Genomic DNA, 22,207 nt, shown 5'->3' with positions numbered 1-22,207 from the left:
ACACACTCTCCCACTCTCCCACTCTCACTCTCACACACTCTCCCACTCACACACTCTCACACACTCCCACACTCTTACTCTCTCACACTCTCACTCACACTCTCTCTCTCACACATTCTCCCACTCTCACACTCTCTCACTCTCACTCTCTCACACACTCTCTCTCTCCCACTCTCTCTCACTCTCACACACTCTCACTCTCTCACACACTCTCACTCTCTCTCACTCTCTCTCCCACTGTCCCTGCCACACAGTGAGCAAAAAAACAGTTTGTAATTCCCACACAGACATTGATAATGAACAAAGTTCTAACACTGTGACAGCCTTTAGTAGTGGATTTCATTTTGAAGAATGTTTATTTTATAAAACTAGTTACATTTATCAGAAGTTTAGTATATGTTTTTATGTGAACAATATTAAGGTCCTCACTATCACTTGGTAAAACTGTACAATCATAAAACCATGAGATACGAAAGAGAAGCAAGAGGAAAAACATTTTGGGAGCCTTTTTTTTTGTTGCTTGTTGTTCAAAAGAGGCTGACTAGGATTCATTTTAAAACAATATAAAAGATAAATACAGAACAAAAAACATTTGTTTACTCAGTTGTCTCATATTGCAATTGCTGTTTCCTGTCTGGAAGAAAGTGGGTGTGACTCTGCCCTGGGAAGTGGGTGTGGTCTCATTGAGTTCTCTTTCTTGCAGTCTGTATAAACAATGATTACATTTCCAAGGCTCCCTCCAAAAGAAATGACCTTTAAAAGACTTAAAACTAATATATGCAGCTTATCCACGCCAACGCAATATATTATATGTTTTTTTTTCTTAAAAAAATAGAGGCAGACGATAACTGAACTGGTATTTTATATGATAGATTGACAGTTCTCTAAAGTAATTCATTCAATTAATGAGAGGGCAGCATAAACAAACAGCCAAAAAAGATATCCCAGGTTTAGGTAAAGCCCAGTGCCTGGTCTGGCCTGGTTTAGGTAAAGCCCAGTGCCTGGTCTGGCCAGGTTTAGGTAAAGCCCAGTGCCTGGTCTGGCCAGGTTTAGGTAAAGCCCAGTGCCTGGTCTGGCCTGGTTTAGGTAAAGCCCAGTGCCTGGTCTGGCCTGGTTTAGGTAAAGCCCAGTGCCTGGTCTGGCCTGGTTTAGGTAAAGCCCAGTGCCTGGTCTGGCCTGGTTTAGGTAAATCCCAGTTCCTGGTCTGACCTAGTTTAGGTAAAGCCCAGTGCCTGGTCTGGCCTGGTTTAGGTAAAGCCCAGTGCCTGGTCTGGCCTGGTTTAGGTAAAGCCCAGTGCCTGGTCTGGCCTGGTTTAGGTAAAGCCCAGTGCCTTGTCTGTCCTGGTTTAGGTAAAGCCCAGTGCCTGGTCTGGCCTGGTTTAGGTAAAGCCCAGTGCCTTGTCTGGCCTGGTTTAGGTAAAGCCCAGTGCCTTGTCTGGCCTGGTTTAGGTAAAGCCCAGTGCCTGGCCTGGCCTGGTTTAGGTAAAGCCCAGTGCCTGGCCTGGCCTGGTTTAGGTAAAGCCCAGTGCCTGGTCTGGTGGAATAAGGCTTAATTGCTGACATATTTTGGGGTCTGGACCTGCTTTGTCACTGGGAGGTTTGGTATCTCTAATATTAAGTAGATATTGTTGATTTTAACATATGTACCTAGTTAAATAAACTATAAATAAGCTGACAGTATGCGAGGAAGAGTCAGACAGACAGGACACCATTCTGCAGAATATGGACAGTCTCAGAGGAATAACATAAAGGAACAGAGAAAATGACAATTCTTGAGCCACGGCTATTGGCCAGCCTCTCATAAGCAGGAAGCCATTCACTCAAATTTCATCACGTCTGTTCTAAAAGGCTAAGTCTGCTGTTCCAGGCCAGCGGCTCGCGAGGCCGAGGCGCGCCGCGCTTAGACGGGAGGGGCGCTGTAGCGCTCCTCTCCGCTCAGCTTGTCCTCCGCCTCTGGGAGGGGCTTCTTTAGAACACCCCCCTTCGGGATCATCTCCTCGTTGGCATAGACGGGGGCCTCCGTATCGTCTGAGTGGTAGCCCGACTGGTAGCCGCTCGTCTGATTGGACGTTTCCGAGGCCAGAGACTCTTTGCTCTTGCACCGCAGGAGGGGCCTGTGAGAGGAGACCGTGTCAGAAGAGAGAGAGAGAGAGAGAGAGAGAGAGAGAGAGAGAGAGAGAGAGAGCTTTTGTAAACCTTGGAGACTTAAAAAGATAATACACTGTAATGACATAGTGACAGCTGCATAGTACACTAAATACTGGAAAAGTATTCCAGTTCCTTGCATAAGCATGTAACTGAAAAAGCACACGTGTTAAAGCACACATGGGATCTGAGTTACTGTTGAAACCAGCTGGAGCTAAACCTCACCCGAATGTGGTGGTCCTCTGGCTTCGATGGTCCAGAGAGCTCATCTCCTCCTGAGATATGCCCACCCTCCCATCTGGCTGACCACTCTGCTCCAGGGGAATGTCCTCAAATATCTGGTGACTACAGAGGTCCATCTGCTTACTATAGCTGTTGGGAAAAAGAGTTATTTTAGGTTAGTGTGTGTGTGTGTGTGTGTGTGCTTGTGTGTATTTGTGTGAATGTGAGAAGGTGTGTGTAAGCATCTATGTGTTTAGTATACTAACCCCAGGGGTGGAGTATTGTCATAGTTAAGATGGTTCTCTATGCTGAATGCCATGGCTCTATTTGGTGATGTCATTCTGAGCTGGGCGACTCCAGATCTCAACTCTGCCTCCCCCACTGTAACTGGGATATAGTCCTTCCCATCCTACCACATGGAAAACACACACTGAGAACTCTGGCTCTACAGCACACACACACTCACTGCCCCCCACCCCCACCCCTTTATGGTTCTAACAAAGCACCACGTATTCAGTATGAAGCGCTTTGTTCTCCTCAATGCCCCGTCATCCTACACCTGTCTGCGATGTTTACACCTACACCTGTCTGGGATGTATACACCTACACCTGTCTGCGATGTTTACACCTACACCTGACTGCGATGTTTACACCTACACCTGTCTGGGATGTATACACCTACACCTGTCTGCGATGTTTACACCTACACCTGTCTGCGATGTTTACACCTACACCTGTCTGCGATGTTTACACCTACACCTGTCTGCGATGTTTACACCTACACCTGCTAGGCTGTTCGTTTGTCTGATTGGAGAGTTCACAGGAGATCGATGGTCACCTGGCTCCCCCTGTAGGGGACCAGTGTTCCAGAACTGCTCTTTGGCAGTTAATGGGTTTAAAGGCAATGCAGAACTAACAGAAAGTAATCAGATTACGTTACTTGGATATTGTAATCCTCTGGATTAGGTTACAGATACATTTTCTAATAGTTCATCAGTAATCTGTAACAGAATACATTTTTAAACTCTCCCAACCCTGAACTCACACACACACACACACACACACACACCTGTTGAGCGCTGGCCTGTAGCAGATTACCCAGGTGCTCCACAAGCTCTGTGAAGGTGGGTCTGTCTGTGGACTGATCCTGCCAGCAGTCCAGCATGGTCTGATAGCTGCAATAGCACAGAGAGCAACAACAGTGGCTATCCAAACGCAGACCAATTAGTATGACAGGAAACTGCTTCATAAATAGTAGTATGACCAAATAGCAAGGTGTGTTTATTTAACACAACTCTGGATCTATTGTATATAGAACTTCTTCACTGGATATATACTGTTGTGCTCAAACTGTATATTATATATGTGCTTTGCACTTCAGGTCAGTGTTCTGTAAGGAAGTGTAGATGGTGCAGTTACATCTCAGGGGTGGCATAGTCAGGTGGCCTCATCCTAGTACCCTCCTTCAGACTCCTGCAGAAGGACTCATCGATGTTCACGCCAGGATATGGAGATGCGCCTGTAGACCAGAGTAGGCATAGCCAGAGGGGCGTTACTCCATCCTACAGTGCGCGGCCAGGCTTCACAAACCAAGCTTGTCGCGGCAAACAGGACTTAAGGACATCGGTTCTTAGGACTCTGCGGAGGCTCAAGTCAGAGGACGACTGCTCCGTGCGGTTTTGAAGGACAGTAAGGTGACTTATCCCACTCACCCAGGGAGAAGATCTCCCAGAGGAGCACCCCGAAGGACCAGACGTCACTCTGTGTGGTATACACGCGATCAAAGATGGTCTCTGGTGCCATCCATTTCAGAGGGAGGCGTGCCTGGGAGCAGGGATACCAGCGGGGATACCAGCAGGGGTATCAGCATCATTTCACAGTCATACATACATAAATCACACCTATCATCGTCTGAGACAGAGCTTATGTGTATTTTGTACTTCTAGGCATCAGCAGTGATCCCTGTATTCTACAGTGTTCTCGTTCATTGGTATCTTGGACTCTAACCTACTGTACTGTACTAGGATGTATTCTATGAGTAAATGACAAAGCACTTTTGTAAGTCACTCTGGATAAGAGTGTCTGCCAAATGCTGTAAATGTAAATGTGAAGAGAGTATTAGTGAGAAAAAGTGTGTGTTTAGATCAGTGCTCACGTCTCCTTTTCGCACGTAGTCTGGGTCTTTATACACATCCCTGGCTAGGCCAAAATCGCAAATCTTCACGATGTTGTTCTCCGAAAGCAGAATGTTCCTGGCTGCCAAGTCACGGTGAATACACTGGCAGCAACACAATAAAGTTGTAATAACACCTACACCCACCCACACTGCAAATCTCTCAGTTAGCATTTAGGAGTTACCTTTCGAGAGGAGAGGAATTCCATGCCCTTGGCCACCTGAAAGCTGTATCTGATCAGATCCTCCATGGTCAGGTGGTCCCAGTCTGAACTCTCTACACAACACAGATTCATAACCAGCTCAGCAATCTCTGCCACACAGTGTGCTGTCTCCATGGTAACGTCCTTGAAAATGCTGTGTGTCCTCAGTACCTGTGTCTAGGTGAGAGAGTGGCTTTGTTGTGGGACTGGTGTGGTAGCTACCTCGCTCCTCCTGCGGAGGTTTGGAGACCCACTCAGCTCTCAGGCCCGAGCCCACAGCCGTGCCTGCACAGATGTCCAGGTCCTGATTGCCCTCGTTCACCTCTTCCTGCACTCCACCTGCACTGCCCTGCTCCACCCTCGGTCTACATCTCTGGAACAGGGCAGGATCAGTGTATGGGAACCAGAGTAAAGGGAACCATCACCTCATTTTTTTGTTGTTTACACACACACACACACAGTTCCACTGAATCCACCCATATATCTGATAATCTGCATTATCAAGATATTGATTAGTGGTCTGCAAGCCGTCACTGGTATGTTTAAGTGGTTTGTCCAGGCATTTTAGTCTTATATAAGAACCTCAGCCCCACGAGAGTGACTTAAAGTGAGGTTGGGTCATAAGCTGGGACCAGTGCCTCCCCATGGCAGGTCCAGGTGTCTGTTAGCAGACTGTTTACCCTTTTATTTACCTTGTAAGGACTGTACTCTCCACGCTTGAGCTTCAGATAGCTGGACAAGTTACCGTGCTTACAGTATTCCACTATCACCATCAAAGGTCCTGAGAGAAGACATCAGAAAAAGACAGGGAGCTGTTATGGCACAAATACGACAGGTTTGTGTTCAAGTAATGCAACAATCATGCGGTCTACACAGATGGTTCAGTGAGACATGGTGGTACGAGAAGCAGACTCACCCCCAGGTTTGGTGCATGCACCGAGCAGGTTGACCACATTGAGATGGTGACCAATATGGATAAGAATCTTCAGCTCGGACATCAAAGCCCGGTACTCGCTGGAGGTCGCACCCTCTGTGAAGGTCAGACATGCCAAGATTTTAGCAGGAGCCCTGCATATCTTCAAACTACCTAGTGACTCACACATCAAATGACAGCACAGCTGACATTTACAGCATTTAGCTGACACCTTTGTCCAAATCCACCTGTAGTCATGTCTGAATACAGCACTGAGCATCTGAGGGTTAAGGGTCTTGCTCAGGGACCCAGCAGTGGTGGGGCTTGTATTGGTAACCTTCTGATTACTTGTCTACCTTAACCACTGAGACACCACTGTCTTTGGCTAAATGACTCCTTCTAATGAAGGCTTCACCCAGGCTGGTGAACGTGAACGGAGGTGACAAGAAGCCACTTGCCTTTAAGCATTTTGACAGCGACGGTGGTGCAAGTGGCGGTCTTCTCGATGCCAAATGCTGCTGCTTCCACCACCTGTCCGAACGCCCCTCGTCCCAGCGGATCCCCTACCGACCACGCACACACACAGGGTTCATCCAGTGGCTCCAGTACAGCACTGCTATTTCAGGAGCACTAAGTGCGACGTGAATGAAGCGGAGGCGGCGTCGGGGTGAAGGCGTGGGCGTAGCCCCAGGCTGACCTAGTTTAAGGCGTTCGCGGGGGAACTCCCACTTGCTGGCGTCGTAGGTGAGTCTTTCGCAGTGCTCGTCCATGGGCATGTCCTCTGAGTCCAGGATTATGGACAGGTAGCCTGTCTTCATTTCTCCATCGTTGGGCTGAGAGAGATGAGGGGAGTGAGAGAGAGAGAGAGAGAGAGAGAGAGAGTTTACATAAAGGCCGCAGTTAGAGCGAGTGAGATAGTGAGGGAGTGGGTGAGATAACGAGGGAATGAGAGGATGAGAGGATGAGAGGATGGTGGACATGGCTGCAGGCACAGCTGCACAAACCCTGTATTTCTGCCAGCGGGTCCACCCCAGTTCCTCATTAATGAGGGCAGAAGACCCCCCCCCACACACACACACACTCACACACACACACGCACAAACATACACACACACACGCACAAACACACACACATACACACACACGCACACACACATACACACACACACACAGCGAGGGGTCTGCTAACGTGTTTGCCCCCCCCCACACACACACAATGCGTGGTCAGGCAGGGAGGGATCTTATTAGGCAAGTTGTATATTTTAGGATTCATTTTTATTATTGAACAACTACAGTGCTCTCGGTCAATCTGAAATAATAAAATAATAAAGCTCAAACCTGAATATTTAAGTCAAAGTGAGGTTTTGGCTTTCTTAGGAGAATATCTGTGTGCATAATTATTGGGCAACTATCAGTGTGCAGAAATATTATGCAACTAAATGAAAAACCGATATTTTCCTATCTCACTTGTTTATTTTCATCTGCTAAAGTGAGAATAACAAACAAACAACTCAAAATTCACAAATAAACACTTCTGACATTTCCAAAAGAAACCCCAAAAAGATCAGTGACAAATTTAGCCCCCCAACATAGCCCCCCTTCTTTTCAATAACAGTTATAAGCCTCCATTCATGGAGTCTGTCAGTTTCTTAATCAGTTAACGATCAACTTGTTGTGCAGCAGCAACCACAGCCTCCCAGACACTATTCAGAGAGCTGTACTTTTCCTTCACGCAAATCTTCCATTTAAGAAGGACCCACAAGTTCTCAGTAGGGTTTAGGTCAGGTGAGGAAGGGGACCATGTCATTATTCTTTCAGCTTTAAGGCCTTTACTGGCCTTAAACGCACTGGAGTACTTTCATGCATGTGATGGAGCATTGTTCTGCATAAAAATCATGGTCTTCTTGAAAGATGCAGACTTTTTCCTGCACCACTGCTTAAAGAAAGGTGTCTTATAAAAACTGGCAGTAGGTTTGGGTGTTGATTTTGAGTCCATCTTCAACCTGAAAAGGCCCAACTACCTCATCTTTAATAATATCAGTCCTGGCGTCTGAGTCGAAGTGGAGTTCTGTGTCCGTTACTGATCTAGGCACGGGTCGATCCATCTGGTCCGTCAAGAGTCTCATCAGTCCATAAAACCTTTGAAAAATCTGTCTTCAGATATTTCTTCGCCCAGTCTTTACGCTTCACCCTGTGTCTTGTTCAGTGGTGGCTGGGTTTCAGTCTTCCTTAGCATGGCCATATCTCTGAGTACTGAACACCTTGTACTTCTGGGAGCTCTAGGTAGGTTGCAGGTCTGGAATATAAAAGCACTGGAGGATAACGGGTTCCTGGTCGCATCAGGTTTGATTCTTCTCAAATTTTTGGCAGTTAATTTGCGTCTTTTTTTCTCAATACATTTCTTGTGACCCTGTTGACTATTTGCAACAAAACGTTTGATGTTTCTGTTCTGCCCCAATATCTTAGCAATTATTGGAGAGCTGCATTCTTCTGAAAGACTTTTTATAGTTTTGGCTTTTCAGAGTCAGTTAAATCTCTTTTTTGGCACATTTTGCCTGAGGAAAAGCAGCTACCTAATAATTCTGCTCACCTTGATATAGAGTGTTGATCTCCTTAGGCCACACCCTCCCTCATTACACAAAGACACATCACCTGATATGCTTAAATCCAATAAGCATTCACGTTTATACAGCTTGGAGGTGGAAAATATGCATAAAAATAATGATGTGGTGAAAATACTGTCATGCCTAATAATTTGCACACAGTGTGTGTGTGTGTGTGTGTGAGAGAGAGAGAGAGAGAGAGAGAGAGACAGGGAAATGGAATGGAATGTTACCCGTTTCCTGTTGCGGATGACAAAGACCACTAGGAGCCAGAAGAACATGGCAATAACCACGGCGCCGATCGGTACGATCAGTTCTACATTCATCTTCTCCTCCGCCCCTGGTTTAGAAATGACCCACACAGATCAGCCTCATATGCTCCTCACAAGAAATATTCACATACAACACAGTGAGTCATGAACGCTTCAACTTTAAACATCATGTTTAAAATAAGCCAATATCTAAGCTTTTCCGGTCTTCACAGTAGTTTTAGCTTTAAATAATGTTATACAGGTATCGATATCATCCAAAGTGAGATAAATATGTTTATAGTGTGCTTGGAATTTACCCTGAATAATATTTTTTTTCTGGAATAAAATTTTGAGAATGCATGTTTGGATTATTTTTAGAAGATGAGGTAATGTTGCAATTATTTAATTACGCTTGCACTTGCGCTCTCTCTCTCTCTCTCTCTCTCTCTCCCCCTGAGAACAAGACCTTTGGGTTAGCGTTGTTGTGTCCGGTTGGTTCCGCAATCACCTCAGCTCTGATGAAAACAAACAGCAGTGTCTAGGGGAGAGTCACGTACACGTATGCCTGTGCTGCTGTGAACACCTCCACTGAGCCCTGTGTGTTTGTGTCTCCTTGTGTCCTCTCTCTCTCTCTCTCTCTCTCTCTGGGCTGGGTGCCTCTCTCTGTTCCTGGGATTTTGTATTGCTTTTCTTTTAGTACTCCCAAAGGATGTGCCTTAACACAGCCCTTTTCCTGCCTGACTAAAATGAAGACTATTTTTACCACCACACTTCAAAACAATTCCCACTTCTCGCCTGGGAGCGGGAGGCTGAAGGTGCCTGTCTAAGTTTTGTAGCAGGTCCAGCCCAGCAGCCTTAACATCTTAAACCAAGTCTCTGTTAACACAGACACTGACATTACGTATAGGAAAGCATGTGACTCCTGCCTGGACGTCCACTACAGCTGGCCACTGCTCAACGATTAGTAGCATTTCCTGTCCTTCATATGATGTTATTTCCACTGCCAGGCAATGCTTCACATGGGCAAAGCAGGCCCGAAGAAAAAGGACAGCATCTCACTGCGCCCTCGAGGTTTTACCGTGCACCCTTAAAATGAAGCTCTAGACAAAATCACAGTGGAGTTCTTCTTAGAAACCACCGATGACGCAAAGTATTTAGCAGTATTTGACCATCTTCTGCCTGCATGTGGTAACAGGAACCATGAATCCTCTCCAAAAGAACCTGGACTCCGGAGCGACTGTGCGAAAAGATACACAGGCTGCTCGACCTACGACCTTCCATTAGTGGACACCTCACCACTACCAAGGCACTCACCCTCCACTGTGAGGTGCATCTTGCTGGAGTCGCAGCCCAGTTTATTGCAAGCGGTACATATGTACATGCCACTGTCTTCTTTCTTGACTCTCTGGATGGTCAGGGTGCGGTTCGACTCAGTCAGGATAACACCTGCCAAAGCAAACAAAGCGCACGCTAACACCATTGTGCATCGCAGGGCGCAGCGCTTAACAGCGGAGGGGCGTCCGGCGTCACGAAGTCACTGGGCGTGGCAGACAGGGGAGGCGCGTGAAGCAGGAAGCAATATTCATATGTACACACATTCGATTACCTACATAGAAGAAACATTCCCATGTACTGAAGCTTTACAAACGGAAGAATCACATGTTTGTGCATATGTGAATATATGTACGTATCGATAGTTAAACTATTAATAAAGCTTTATTATTATTATTATTTATTTTATTTCCTTGTCCATGTAATCCCACACATCGTCGGCTATGTTCTGTCCAGGGTGCAGCCTCCACGCATGGGGTTAACTGTAACGTGTATGACGACATCACGACAACACAAAGCGCTTTGCCAATAAACGCTGGACGTACATGTAAGACACTGCTCTGAAGTATCTGTCCACAGGAGACGGAGACTCACCAGATCCCTTCATGACGGTCTGGTTGTCTTTGGTCCAGGTGATGACGGGCGTTGGCGTGCCACTCACATCGCACACCAGCGTGGTGGAGTCGCTCATGTTCACCCTCTGCTCCGTCAGGTTGTTCACTATCCACGGTGCCTCCAGAGCTGGAACACAAGGCACGTCAGACGTGAAGGTCAGACCCACACGTGTCCACACTGGGGGAGAACTTCAAAAGTCCTGTGAGAGCTGCACCTCTGAGCTGCAGGTGGTGCAGCAGGCAGGTCCTCTCACTGTTGTCAGCGTTCTCCACCCGGCAAGCGTACAGGCCCTGGTCTCGGCGGGAGGCCTGGGGCAGATGCAGGTCCAGGGTGGCGTTGGGGCCAGACACTTTGACGATGGTGGAGTTGGGCTGGTTGAGAGGAGTCAGCGCGAGGGTGCCACAGGGCACAAACGCCGGGAGCTCGTGCGGCTTGGATACGTTCAGCACCCGGTACCAGCTCAAGTTGGAGTAGAGCATACGGTCCACCACGCAGCTCAGATGCACATCTTCACCCTCTATAGGACGGCTGGAGGGGAACACGCTAAGGTTCAGAAAGCCTGAAGAGACGGAGTGAAAGAGTGAGAGAGACAGCGAGAGAGACAGAGAGAGAGAGAGAGAGAGAGAGAGAGAGTGAGAGAGTGAAAGAGTGGGAGTGGGAGAGAGTGAAAGAGTGAGAGTTAAAGAGAGAGAAACAGTGAAAGAGAGAGAGAGTTAAAGAGTGAGTGAGAGAGTGAAAGTGAGAGAGAGTGGGAGTGAGAGAGTGAAGGGTGAGAGTGACAGTGACAGAGTGAGAGTGAGAGAGACAGTGAAAGAGTGTGAATGAAAGAAAGCATGAAAAAGAGAGAGTGAGAGAACAAGAGTGAGTGAAAGAGTGAGACAGAGAGAGTGAGAGTGAATGAAAGAGAGTGAGAGCAGATTACTATGAGATCAGAATATACTCAGTCTAATCCTGTCTGTAATCACAGGCAGTAACAGCACTAATAATAGAATGAAATGTGATTACAGTTAATTGACAGAAGCTGCCTTCCTCATACCTTGCAGGGACACAGAAGCACTTACGTGTCACTTGGAAGATGATGACTCTCTCCTCCACTCCCACCTTATTGGTGGCAATACATCTGAACAGGGCGTGGGTCACAGCCTTCTGGATCTTCAGAGTACTGACAGTCTGAGGGGAACACATGCGAGACATCTATGAAGACCTCTACCACCATGAGACACTAATGCACACGTGCCTAGTGGAGGCATTTGAGAGATTTTAAACACTGCAGTTGGAAATTGCACATTACCTATTACCCAGGGTATGTGGTAGTGAAGCAAGGTTTTAGCCATTTGCTCTTATGCTGGGTGTGTAGTTACATGGCAGCTAGTTTGGCTGTACCTTGAGGGAGTGGTCTGTGAAGCTAGTCGGCTGATTGATAGGATTCTTTCCCGTGTTGTTGGAAATATCCCTCCATTTGTCCTCACATTCCGAATTCTGATCAGCCCTGAGCCTTAGACACAACAAACAATAACATAATTATCTCACACACATGCACACGCGCACACACACACACACACACATTTTTAGTGTAGAAGCATGTACACAGCAACCCAACAACATCTAGAAGTGACAAACACATGCCCCAAAACCAGACACTGTCACGCAACATAATCACAAACAAGCTGAATCAACAACAACAACAACAACTTATAAATAAATTTAAAGGTCCCTAATCTTTCTCACTGACAGCTGGGCCTGTGTCTTTAAACATGACATAATGGATTCACAAACAAAGACCATAACCGGAAATGTCAATAAATAGTGATTAGGGTGAGGCGTGAGTTTCATTCATCAGTCTAGGGAAGATGGAGAGAGAGAAAGCGAGAGAGAGAACCAAAAGCAAATGGGAGTAAAAAGACAGAACATCTTGGGTACTGAGTGAATCCTAAATGGACTTTTGGATGTCCGGAACAACCTAGCTAATGCATTACATACGTTGTCAGACTGGGATCCATTTCGGATGAATCCATTGTGTTGCCCTTGTTTGATTAAGAATGTTGGAGATCTAAAGAATTCTGTTTTCGGAACAACAGGAAGTTGTGATGACGAAACAGGAAGCGGTTGAAGGTGAAGAGGGAAGATAAGGCCAAAAATGTCACCCACTCCGTCACCACATTCCCAGGGGATCCGTTCTCCAATAATGGTCTTTCAATCAAAGTCCTAACTGGGTAGAAACATCCTGTGAGTTCCTAATCACCACACAGGCTGAAGATGCATGAACGTAGAGGTTGATGATCCAATTACAGCCAACCAGGACCCATGAAAAACTGGAACTAAGAGAGTGCATATATGCACACGTATTCTGCACAGCCTCAAGCTTCATGTCACGCAGTAGCAGTAGTGAACCATGGAGTCAGTATTCCACGGAAAGCAGCAGACTGGGATTCCTGCTTCAGTTTTCCAGGAAAAGCAGTTGGTTGATATACGTGTCTCTAGAATGATATATACAGATATATAATGAATATACAGATAATCCAATAATTATTTGTAAGGCTGGATAAGAGATGTGCATGGAAAAGTATGGCCAGTTTTGTCTTTATGGTGTCCTTCAGAAACACTGCATGAGTGTAGCAGGTTATTCATAGTGAAATTCTTTCATCAGCGTTGTCTCCTGTCGCTAATTTATAAGAATGCAGAAATGCAATCTAGCATAAAGTTGCTCTCACATCTGTCAAATGAATGTCATCTCACACACAACAAACCAGTGCACGGCTTTGATTGTGTGGCGTCTGAATCACGCCCTGGTGTCTGCAAGAGGTCAGAGTTCACTCTCATTGTCTCCGGGTATGTTTTTCATCGGAGCGCTATTACCTCAGTAGCTTTTCAGCTCTGAACAATCATGCAGACCTATCCTGGAACCCTCAACAACAACGCACGCAATCAGCAATACACACACACGTCCATACTCACATGCATACCCCCATTCTGCCATAAAACTATTTAAAAATTCAACATCAGTGACAATGTGCAATGGAATACAAATGCAAACCACAACCACAATGTGATAAAACAGAAGATGTAAGAACACACACATCAGTAACTGGCGTGCCACCCTGTCAGAGGGAAATATCTTGAAGGTGAACTAAAACAGACCATGCTTTAGAGACTTGGATCAGTTTCAGGATCAGTTACGGTCATCATGTGCCATAAATTTTGTAAAGAGTGAGAATTAAGTAAATATTTCAGAACAACTACTGAGTCAGTGTGAGTTCTGAAACTCCAGGAACACTGCAGTACTGGACAGCAGTTTTCAGTCATGAAGTTCAGTCAGGAGTGTACGTGTAGGAGACTCCTACAGTGCAGTTCCTTCACTCTTTGTCACTTAGCGCGATAGCCCTGATGAGTTTAATGGACCATCCACACTGTCACTGAATTGAAGTCTTATAAGCTTTCTTACAAGCTTTCTGCATGTCCTTAATGGACCCTAAGCTTGGGACAAGTTTAGTTGTCTAAACTTTTGTTATGTTAATTTATATCGATTCCAACAGAATCGTTCAGCGTAAATCTCATGGAATCCCTGTCAGGTTGTCCAATCGGAAGGCATGTTCCAGACTTACTGAAATCTGATTGGACAGTCCTCACTGGGCATCCACTGCCACTTGATAGAGACGGGACTGGAACCTCCAAAGGCTGTGCACGTGAGCATAGGACTGCTGCCAAACATGTGAATGTTTCGGTCCAAGGGTACTTCCTTCTCAAAGATCTTAGGGTGAGCTGCACACAAACACAGAGCATGTGAGAAGAGAGGAGAGAGGGAGGAGAGGAGAGAGGAGGGGAGAGAGGAGGGGAGACCCCCAGCAGGAGTGGCAGTACCATTGACCAGCAGCTGGAATGTCTGTTTCTGCTCTTCTCTGGTCATCCTATTGGTCAAGACCACGGTGTAATTCCCAGCATCCCTTTCTGTTACTTCAAATATAGTGAGAGAGTCTTTGGCTGACCTCATCCTGTACGCTTCACTGGAAATAAGATGGCCATTCTTAAACCTGTATCACAGCAAAAAAGACCGTGATAAAGACACGCTCTACCAAAACCCGTTTAGTAAAGCGTTTTACAATCACAATTAAAGAGAAATGAAGGAAATTTCATTTAAAACAGGAGGAAATATGAGTCACAGCTAGTCAAATTACTGTTTATTAATGAATGTCACAATATTGTCCCCTAGTAATTCTAACAAAATTACAATTGTTTAACAATTCATAGTCTGAAACTCCAGAACAGAAAGAACAGATGTGTGGTCTGTAGGTATGTCAAATGACTGTCACTTTAACAACGTCAAACAAAGTGTTCACCAGTTAGTGCAATATATATCACTACATTACAACGTAAACAACTGCGATGAGGTTTTCCCATGTGTAAACTATGTCCAGATGTGAAGACAGAATACACACACACACACACACTCACACACACACACACACACTCACACACACATTATTGTTACTCACCACCTCACATTAGGCTCTGGATAGGCAATGTATTTGACAGTGATCTTTGCTTCTCTCTGGCCAGTGTTTGCATCCACCGTGCGAATCCGCTGGTCATTCAGTGCTATGAAGGGCTTCTCTATAATATCGAAAGATAGTCAAACATGTTTCAACCGCACAGAGTGAGAGAAATCAACAAATATTAAGCTTGATCACTGATCTGTTTAGAAAGCACAACTTAGACACACAATGTGGTCAAGTATAAATGCAAACCTAATAACATGAATGTATGTGTTTTCTTTTCAGTACTACTAGTAATCAATATATCATAATTTAAAATGTGATTTGTGATATTTGGCACTTAAATTAGGTTTCAGAAAAACCACAATGATGTAAAAAGCCGATTAATCGACTTCTAAAGCACTGGACATAGCCATCACATATCATAAACTATGAGATAGCCATCATATACCAGACACTATGAGATACCCATCACATACCATAAACTATGAGATAGCCATAACGTACCATAAACTATGAGATAGCCTTCATATACCATAAACTATGAGATAGCCATCACATACCATAAACTATGAGATAGCCATCACGTACCATAAACTATGATAGCCTTCACGTACCATAAACTATGAGATAGCCATCACGTACCATAAACTATGAGATAGCCTTCACGTACTATAAACTATGAGATAGCCATAACATACCATAAACTGTGAGATAGGCTTGTGCAGCTTTGACCATCTGACCGCTGGACGCAGTGCACACATATTCCCCCATGTCACTGGTGGTTACGTTCTCCATGATGAGCAGATTGGACAGTTCCAGAGAATTCCACAGCTTCCTCTTATAGGACCTGGTCTTGTAGTGCATGGTACGGTTGGCATTTTTCTAATAGGACAGAAACCGTCTAAATTAGGCTGAACGGAGGAAAGAACAGAACTGAGAAAAACGGCGTAACGAAACCACACTTAAATGTACTGGGATTTAAACTCACCTGACCTTTCACTCAACTGTTTCAAATTGACTGAATAAAATGAAGTGGAATGGAATTGAATTGAATTAAATTGAAAACAATGCCACTATTTGGGTACTTTATACTAATTTGGTTAACAACACTGTACTAATACTTTGCACTATAGTACTATATCAGGAGTATAGGATAGCTACAGAGACTCCATTATAACAGCTGGACAGGTCTGTGCACACATTAGTTATGCATCTCCACACCTGAGGGAGGGTCCACTGAAAGTTGATGGCCACGTTGAGCTCGGTGTGAGCAGTGCAGTTGAGGACCAACTTCTCGCCTGCGGTCAGCTTCTCCTGGGCAGGACTCACAGTGAGGTCATAGATCTTATATCCTAAGGAACAAGGGAAGGGGGAGGGGTGTTGTTCTCTCATGAATTCCACACACACTCCGAAATTCCACCACATTGTGGAGGTTACTGTTCCCTCATGACTTACGGTTGCTGATCACTGGTAGACACGGCCGTGTCATTCACAATGCATAATTCACACAAAGGTCACACACAGCCGTCCTTACCCATGACAGCCACGATGTAGGCAGAGGACTGGAATGTCTCTTTGTGGATGCGTGTTTGGCAGAACACTATGCCCGCATAGCTGATCACATGACTAGGGACAACGAATCCTCGTCTGCTGTCCCAGTACACGTCCTTCCCTTCTGTGGGAAGTTCCTTCACCGGATACTTCTGTTAAGGAAGCGACATTCCTCTGATCTCACTGAAGCCTCGTCAGTAATGTCAAGTCACTGATGGCAGTACATTCAGTTCAGTTTAATATGTTCAGGACAGTCTGATGTTTAAAATCTGAGCAAACCCAGTTCACACTAATGAATGTGTGTGTGTGTGTGTGTGTGCTTACTGAGTATAGAGTGACGTTGAGGTCCTCCACAGACCCCAGGCAGGGGATGACCACTTGCTCTCCCTCGCGGATGAAGACCACGTCGTATTGAGTGGAGCGGATGAAGGGCATGCGATAGTCTGGAGGGAAGGGAGCGTGTTTACCACTCAGCCAGCCCACGCCATCCGACCCCTGACACAGTGCTTTTCTGCTTTAGTGCACTGGACTCCAAGACTAGTTGAGGTTATTTGTAGGAACTGATTTGTTGAGGTTTATAGTGCTAGTTTATACAGAACTATGTGATGCAGACAAAAATTCACTGTATGCATACTTTTAACTGTCTCTGCTTGGCTAAACGCCACAGGATGTTGGCTCATGGTATAACAGGAAGCAGAATATATAGGTGACACAGGACATAGGGAGAGGTCAGACACGAGGATCAGAGGAAGTGTGCTAAGGGTAGATACTTCTCTCTCTCTCTCTCTCTCTCTCTCTCTCACTCTCTCTCTCTCTCTCTCACTCTCTCTTACTTTTTCCCTAAACTTAATAGGTTCCTAGAAAATAATCTTTATCCCAACAAGACCATGAACTCAACCATTCCACTTCAGATTGCAAAATCCTGTCAGAAACCTGGAATTAAGTCTACCAATGCCAAAACACTAGGAGTTACATTTACATTTACGGCATTTAACAGACGCACTTTTTCACAGCGACTTACAAAAGTGCTTTGTCATTTCCTCATAGAATACATCCTAGTACAGTAAAGTAGGTTAGAGTCCAAGATACCGATGAACTAGAATACTGTAGAATACAGGGATCACTGCTGATACCTAGAAGTACAAAATACATATAAGCTCTGTCTCAGACAACGATAACTGCAATAGACAACAAGTACTAGAGTTTGTTAGTCAACATCTGTGTAATAAACAATACTCTACAATAAGTATTAGTTTAGTCAGTCAATATAGGAGCAAGGTTAGTGGTCATGTAAATATTCCACAAAAAGATGGGTCTTCATTCTACGTTTGAAGACTGCAAGTGGGAGTTCATTCCACCATCGAGGAGCCAGGACAGAGAATAGTCTCCACGCTTGTCTTTCATGAGACTTGAAGCCTGGTATTTCAAGCCGAGCTGTACTTGAGGTTCGAAGTACTCGAAGTACGGATCGGGCTTTGACCATTGACCTCATGTATGAAGGGGCTGGTCCACTTTTAGGTTTGTAGAGGAGCATCAAGGTTTTAAATCTGATGCGTGCAGCTGCTGGAAGCCAATGAAGGGAGCGCAGCAGTGGAGTGTCGTGTGTGAACTAACAAAATGACAATATCCAAGATAAACCACCCCTACATGAGGCACCTGCTAAATAAGTAACGCAGTCATCAATCAGAAGTGTGCATGGTGTTGCATCTGCACATGAATATACTCAGAGACACACAGTAACTGACCTTGCACAAAGACATACACCATCACCGAGGTCTTGCCCTCCTCAACAGGCAGGTCTCTGTAGGAACACCGATATTCTCCGGTCTCATTGGCCATCGCTGCTGTCAGTGTTAGAGTGCTGCAGAACAGACCATGCCCACTGCAGTCGGACACAGTGAGCCTTCCCTCGGAGCCAGTGCGGTTGTGAGGCATGTACCACGCCAAGATCTGGTGCCCCCTATAGAACAAGCCAAAAGAAATATCAATGAAGTCTGCCAATGAAAGCCTTTTCAAGGTATTATTAGTATTCTCAGGCATTAAATGAAAACATTATTTTAAAAACTTTAAATAAAAAAAAAAACTGAATGTTAATTCCCATTTTCCCAATTGTAATTTTTCCCATTTTGTTTTTCCGAAATGTATTGCATCCTTAAGTATCTACAGACTACTTAAAAAGTTCATGATTAAATGAGATTTGAGTGTGTGAGCCTTATTATATATATATATATATATATATATATATATATATATATAGTCAATGGCTGAATGTCCAACCATGCTACATTTACATTTATCTCTTTGTGTACTGCAGCGTTCTCTTACCTGCATGTAATTTCCAGTGTGTCTGAAACATTGATTTTGTGTGTTTTGTTTAGAATGCTTAGTGTTGGAGGATCAGACATAAACCTGAGGTCCATAGCTGAAATCAGAAGAGGTTACACACCTTTAACATCACGTAAGCTTCATATATCCTTTACAGAAGTAAACGTGTCTGTAACTTAACCCTCTTTCCATTTCACTTCTCATCTACTGGGAGTTTTTCACAACACATTTACTCAGAAACACAGCTGATCACAGCCAAGGATCCTGCTTTGGAAATAGTATTAATCCAAGTGTTGAAGACACTAGATCAGATCACATGTTCAATTTAACACATTCTTTTTGTAAGCAACTCTATATGGCTCTCTCATGGAAAACATTTTTCAAGGAACCAGCACACACAACTAAACCAAGTCGGTTCATTTGCACAAGTGTGCACGATTATACACTGCACTCTGACTGTGAAAATATCACAAATAATTTTCTTAATATTCACTTTGAATCCTTAAATTGTGCATCAGTACATATTGCTTGCTCAGACCAGATTATTTTTAGTATAGAACGCTGTGGTAAGTGTTCTGAGCTGAGACCAATATTCAACTTGTATCCATTAGCCTACTCTGTTGATTAAATTATTAGATTTATTAGCTCTTAATTACCAAAAAAGAAAAAAACTTCTTTTTTTTAAAAAAAAATCAGCATGAATTGACTGTCAGTAGGATGCAGACAGGAGTGCTGCTGAAAGCTAGTCCTTGGCCAGGTCTGGGTCGACCTGACCTGAGGTCAGCTCACTCCTGTTCACATCACCGTACCAGTTGGGAAAGGAAAGACAAATCAGCCAGATCTGAGATCAGCACTGTTTGAGGACTCTAGCCAAGCTCTGGGGCTATTTTTCCACTGGAGCAGCAGTGGCAGAACAGCGACCTGACTCTGTCAAAACAGGAAGCCGGGGCAGATGGGCTGAGGCCGTGCTAAACAGCTCCACGCTCCAAGGTCTGAGGTGGGGTTCCTGCTTCAGAGGAACCAGGGCAAGGGACACACACACACACACACACACACACACACGCAGGTCTTTGGCTACAATGTATGCACCCTGATGGGTCCTGCTTATTAAAGCATTTTATATAAGAAATGCTGGGAATTGATCTTGTAATTGTTGGACACTGAGGCCTTCCCAAACATCCACAGCAGCAGGGTGTCTGGCTGTGCCCAGTGAACGGGAAGGGTGCTGAGCACTGGAAAATGGGCCTAATTACAGACAGTTCTCCGAGATGATAGATGAAACGTAAAACACGTCTCTCAAATCTGTGGCCACACACAACAGTTCCCAGCATATGGCAATATCTGTGGCAGTGGTGATGAGTTATGAAAACATCATTTGAAATATATTAGCAGTATGAGACTGGTTTGTTCAGCTTTAACACAGATGGAACCTAAATGACAAAATCTTTAAAACATTTGTAACTTCATTCAACTTCAGACCACAAGAATGACATCCTGCCTTTCCTGAGGTGATTACAATTAGAACAACAGGAAACTGATATATTTAGGTACTTTTAGACCAAACACACATTTAATAATAAAGAATGACTTAACAAAACTGATTATGCAAACAGATTACAATAATGATCATTTTAACAATAGGGAATAATGAGTTTTAACGTTCATGTTATATACTTCACAACCGTTAATAAAAATGTTTATCAATTAACTTAAGCAATAGTTTTTTCTCCGTTTTTGGTAGTAATTTATATAATGTAGCCTACCTGTTACACAGCTGATTCCAGAAATAATGCCGACGAGAGAAAGAACAGAAAACGTCTTTGCCATCGTGCGACAATGACGGACTGTCCCCGCATGAAAACACCCTTCAAAAGTTTGCACAGGACAGTAAACCCTGTCGACGCATCAGTTCCACCGGTAAAACCCTAATCCACAAGACACATAAATGGGCCTGAAAGACAGAAAAAAAGCAATTCACGCTGCTCCGCTCGCGTAGGAACCTGTTTTATAGACTGGGCGGATGCGTGGGGGTGCAACTGGAAACTCATGGGGTGTGTGTGCGGAGGAGAGACGGAGCTGGTGGGGGGAGACCGCGGGTGGAGGAGAGACGGCTGCGCGTCTGGGTAGAGCCTGGGAAGCTCAGGTTGGAGAAACGCGCGATACGCAGGGGTGTGTTCACGACACTCCAAAAAGCTGAGACGCACAGACTTTAAACAAAGAAACTGCTCGAGCAATCGCACGCATGACGAGAGCGAATCTTGCACTGCACGCAGCAAGAGGGGGAAAGTGTAATAAAACATGACATTTAGAAATTGTGTGCACAGCAAAAATGATTACAACGCAGCCCAATATGGAAACGAGCAATCAAGAAGCCTGTTTTTGTGGGGCTTTGTAGAGCTCCCACTGACCATAATATAAAGTAATATAAAGTTAAAATAAAGTCATTATTACCACAAAAAAAATTTATAAAAATGTATTATTTATAATTTTTTCGATTGTTTTATATAAAGTGCATTTTTATATAAAGTGCTCCATCACATGCAGGTGGTGGCTGTTTTTAGCGTTCTGGACAAAGGTCCTTCAGCTGGGCAAGCAATTTATAGAAGAAGGAGCCAGTTTATGTTTGGCAAAGTAGATGTTTAAATCACAGCAGTCATTTCATGGGGTTCTAAAGATCCAAGCGTAGTTCTTTACTTTGGGTTTCATAATTTCCTCCTCCTACACTTTGCTTGCGCAGCTGATGAAGGACCTGTCTGAAACATCCTGTTTCTCTGGAATTTTACTTCACTACAATTTTGAATTTCTCTACATCTCTTACTACAGTACATTGCAGTATATATCAAGTCTGAAGCAAAGTGCTTCTGAATTAGTAGTAGTAGGAGCCCATTTATATATGATAAAGTAGATGTTTAAATCAGAACATTCATTCTATGGGGTTCTATAGTCCCAAGGTCTTTTTCTTTGAGTTTCCTAACTTCACTGTTGCCATAGCAACAGCCCGCATTGCAAACAGATAGGTTATTAATACAGTGCCACTGGAAACGACAAACCCTTAATTCTGATGGCCTTAAGGTGTTCAACAAACCTATCAGCAAGCCTTCTCCTGCTTTCTCCAGTATAAATGTGATTACGTCTCTTACAAGTACTACAGTAGACAACTTATGCAGTGATGCGTGAGGAGGAATGGGGGATGAGATGACAACGGCAGTTTTGGCATTTTCGTGCCAGTTAGTTTAGTGGCTGTATTAATATATTTACATGTAGCACATCTAGAGTTGCTGCAGGCTACAGTTCCACAGCCCATTATTTGAACAGTAATTCATCTCACTCTTGATGAGCACATCTTTAACATTTTTGTCTCATCTGTAGGAGATCATCTGT

General features: G+C 44.5%; 1 protein-coding gene across 2 annotated transcripts; it reads right to left on the bottom strand.

Annotated features, from left to right (window-relative positions):
- Positions 1-333: 333 nt before the first annotated feature.
- On the bottom strand, positions 334-20,881 carry kdr (kinase insert domain receptor (a type III receptor tyrosine kinase)). Of its 2 annotated transcripts, none has more exons than XM_027024453.2 (29): positions 20,590-20,881; positions 18,827-18,923; positions 18,247-18,461; positions 16,826-16,944; positions 16,485-16,653; positions 16,172-16,302; positions 15,649-15,832; positions 14,948-15,065; positions 14,316-14,485; positions 14,060-14,216; positions 11,841-11,952; positions 11,519-11,627; positions 10,672-11,016; positions 10,437-10,583; positions 9,825-9,956; positions 8,493-8,599; positions 6,354-6,489; positions 6,115-6,219; positions 5,660-5,773; positions 5,436-5,524; positions 4,915-5,116; positions 4,726-4,817; positions 4,523-4,645; positions 4,080-4,191; positions 3,787-3,886; positions 3,437-3,542; positions 2,634-2,776; positions 2,371-2,517; positions 334-2,114 (listed from the first exon to the last, which is right to left on the bottom strand). In XM_027024453.2, the coding sequence occupies exons 1-29, from the start codon at positions 20,651-20,653 to the stop codon at positions 1,901-1,903; spliced, it is 4,059 nt and encodes a 1,352-aa protein (XP_026880254.2). In that variant the 5' UTR covers positions 20,654-20,881; the 3' UTR covers positions 334-1,900. The 2 variants fall into 2 exon arrangements, with proteins under 2 accessions (XP_026880254.2, XP_026880255.2); XM_027024454.2 differs by having other exon boundaries at positions 4,966-5,116; positions 20,590-20,879.
- Positions 20,882-22,207: the final 1,326 nt, after the last annotated feature.

This window comes from Electrophorus electricus, chromosome 3 (assembly GCF_013358815.1).
Source record: "Electrophorus electricus isolate fEleEle1 chromosome 3, fEleEle1.pri, whole genome shotgun sequence".
NCBI lineage: Eukaryota > Metazoa > Chordata > Actinopteri > Gymnotiformes > Gymnotidae > Electrophorus > Electrophorus electricus.
The sequence above is the reverse complement of the archived record's forward strand: the minus strand, read 5'-3'. Positions and strand labels throughout refer to the sequence as shown.

Bases quoted from the DNA above. Each gene is read 5' to 3' on its own strand.
- kdr (XM_027024453.2), bottom strand. From the start codon at position 20,653: ATGGCAAAGACGTTTTCTGTTCTTTCTCTCGTCGGCATTATTTCTGGA. The intron at 11,953-14,059 runs GTAAGTCTGGAA...GTTGTGTCTAAG, and splicing joins GACTGTCCAATCAGATTTCA to GCTCAGGGCTGATCAGAATT. The intron at 11,628-11,840 runs GTACAGCCAAAC...TGTTCCCCTCAG, and splicing joins TCACAGACCACTCCCTCAAG to ACTGTCAGTACTCTGAAGAT.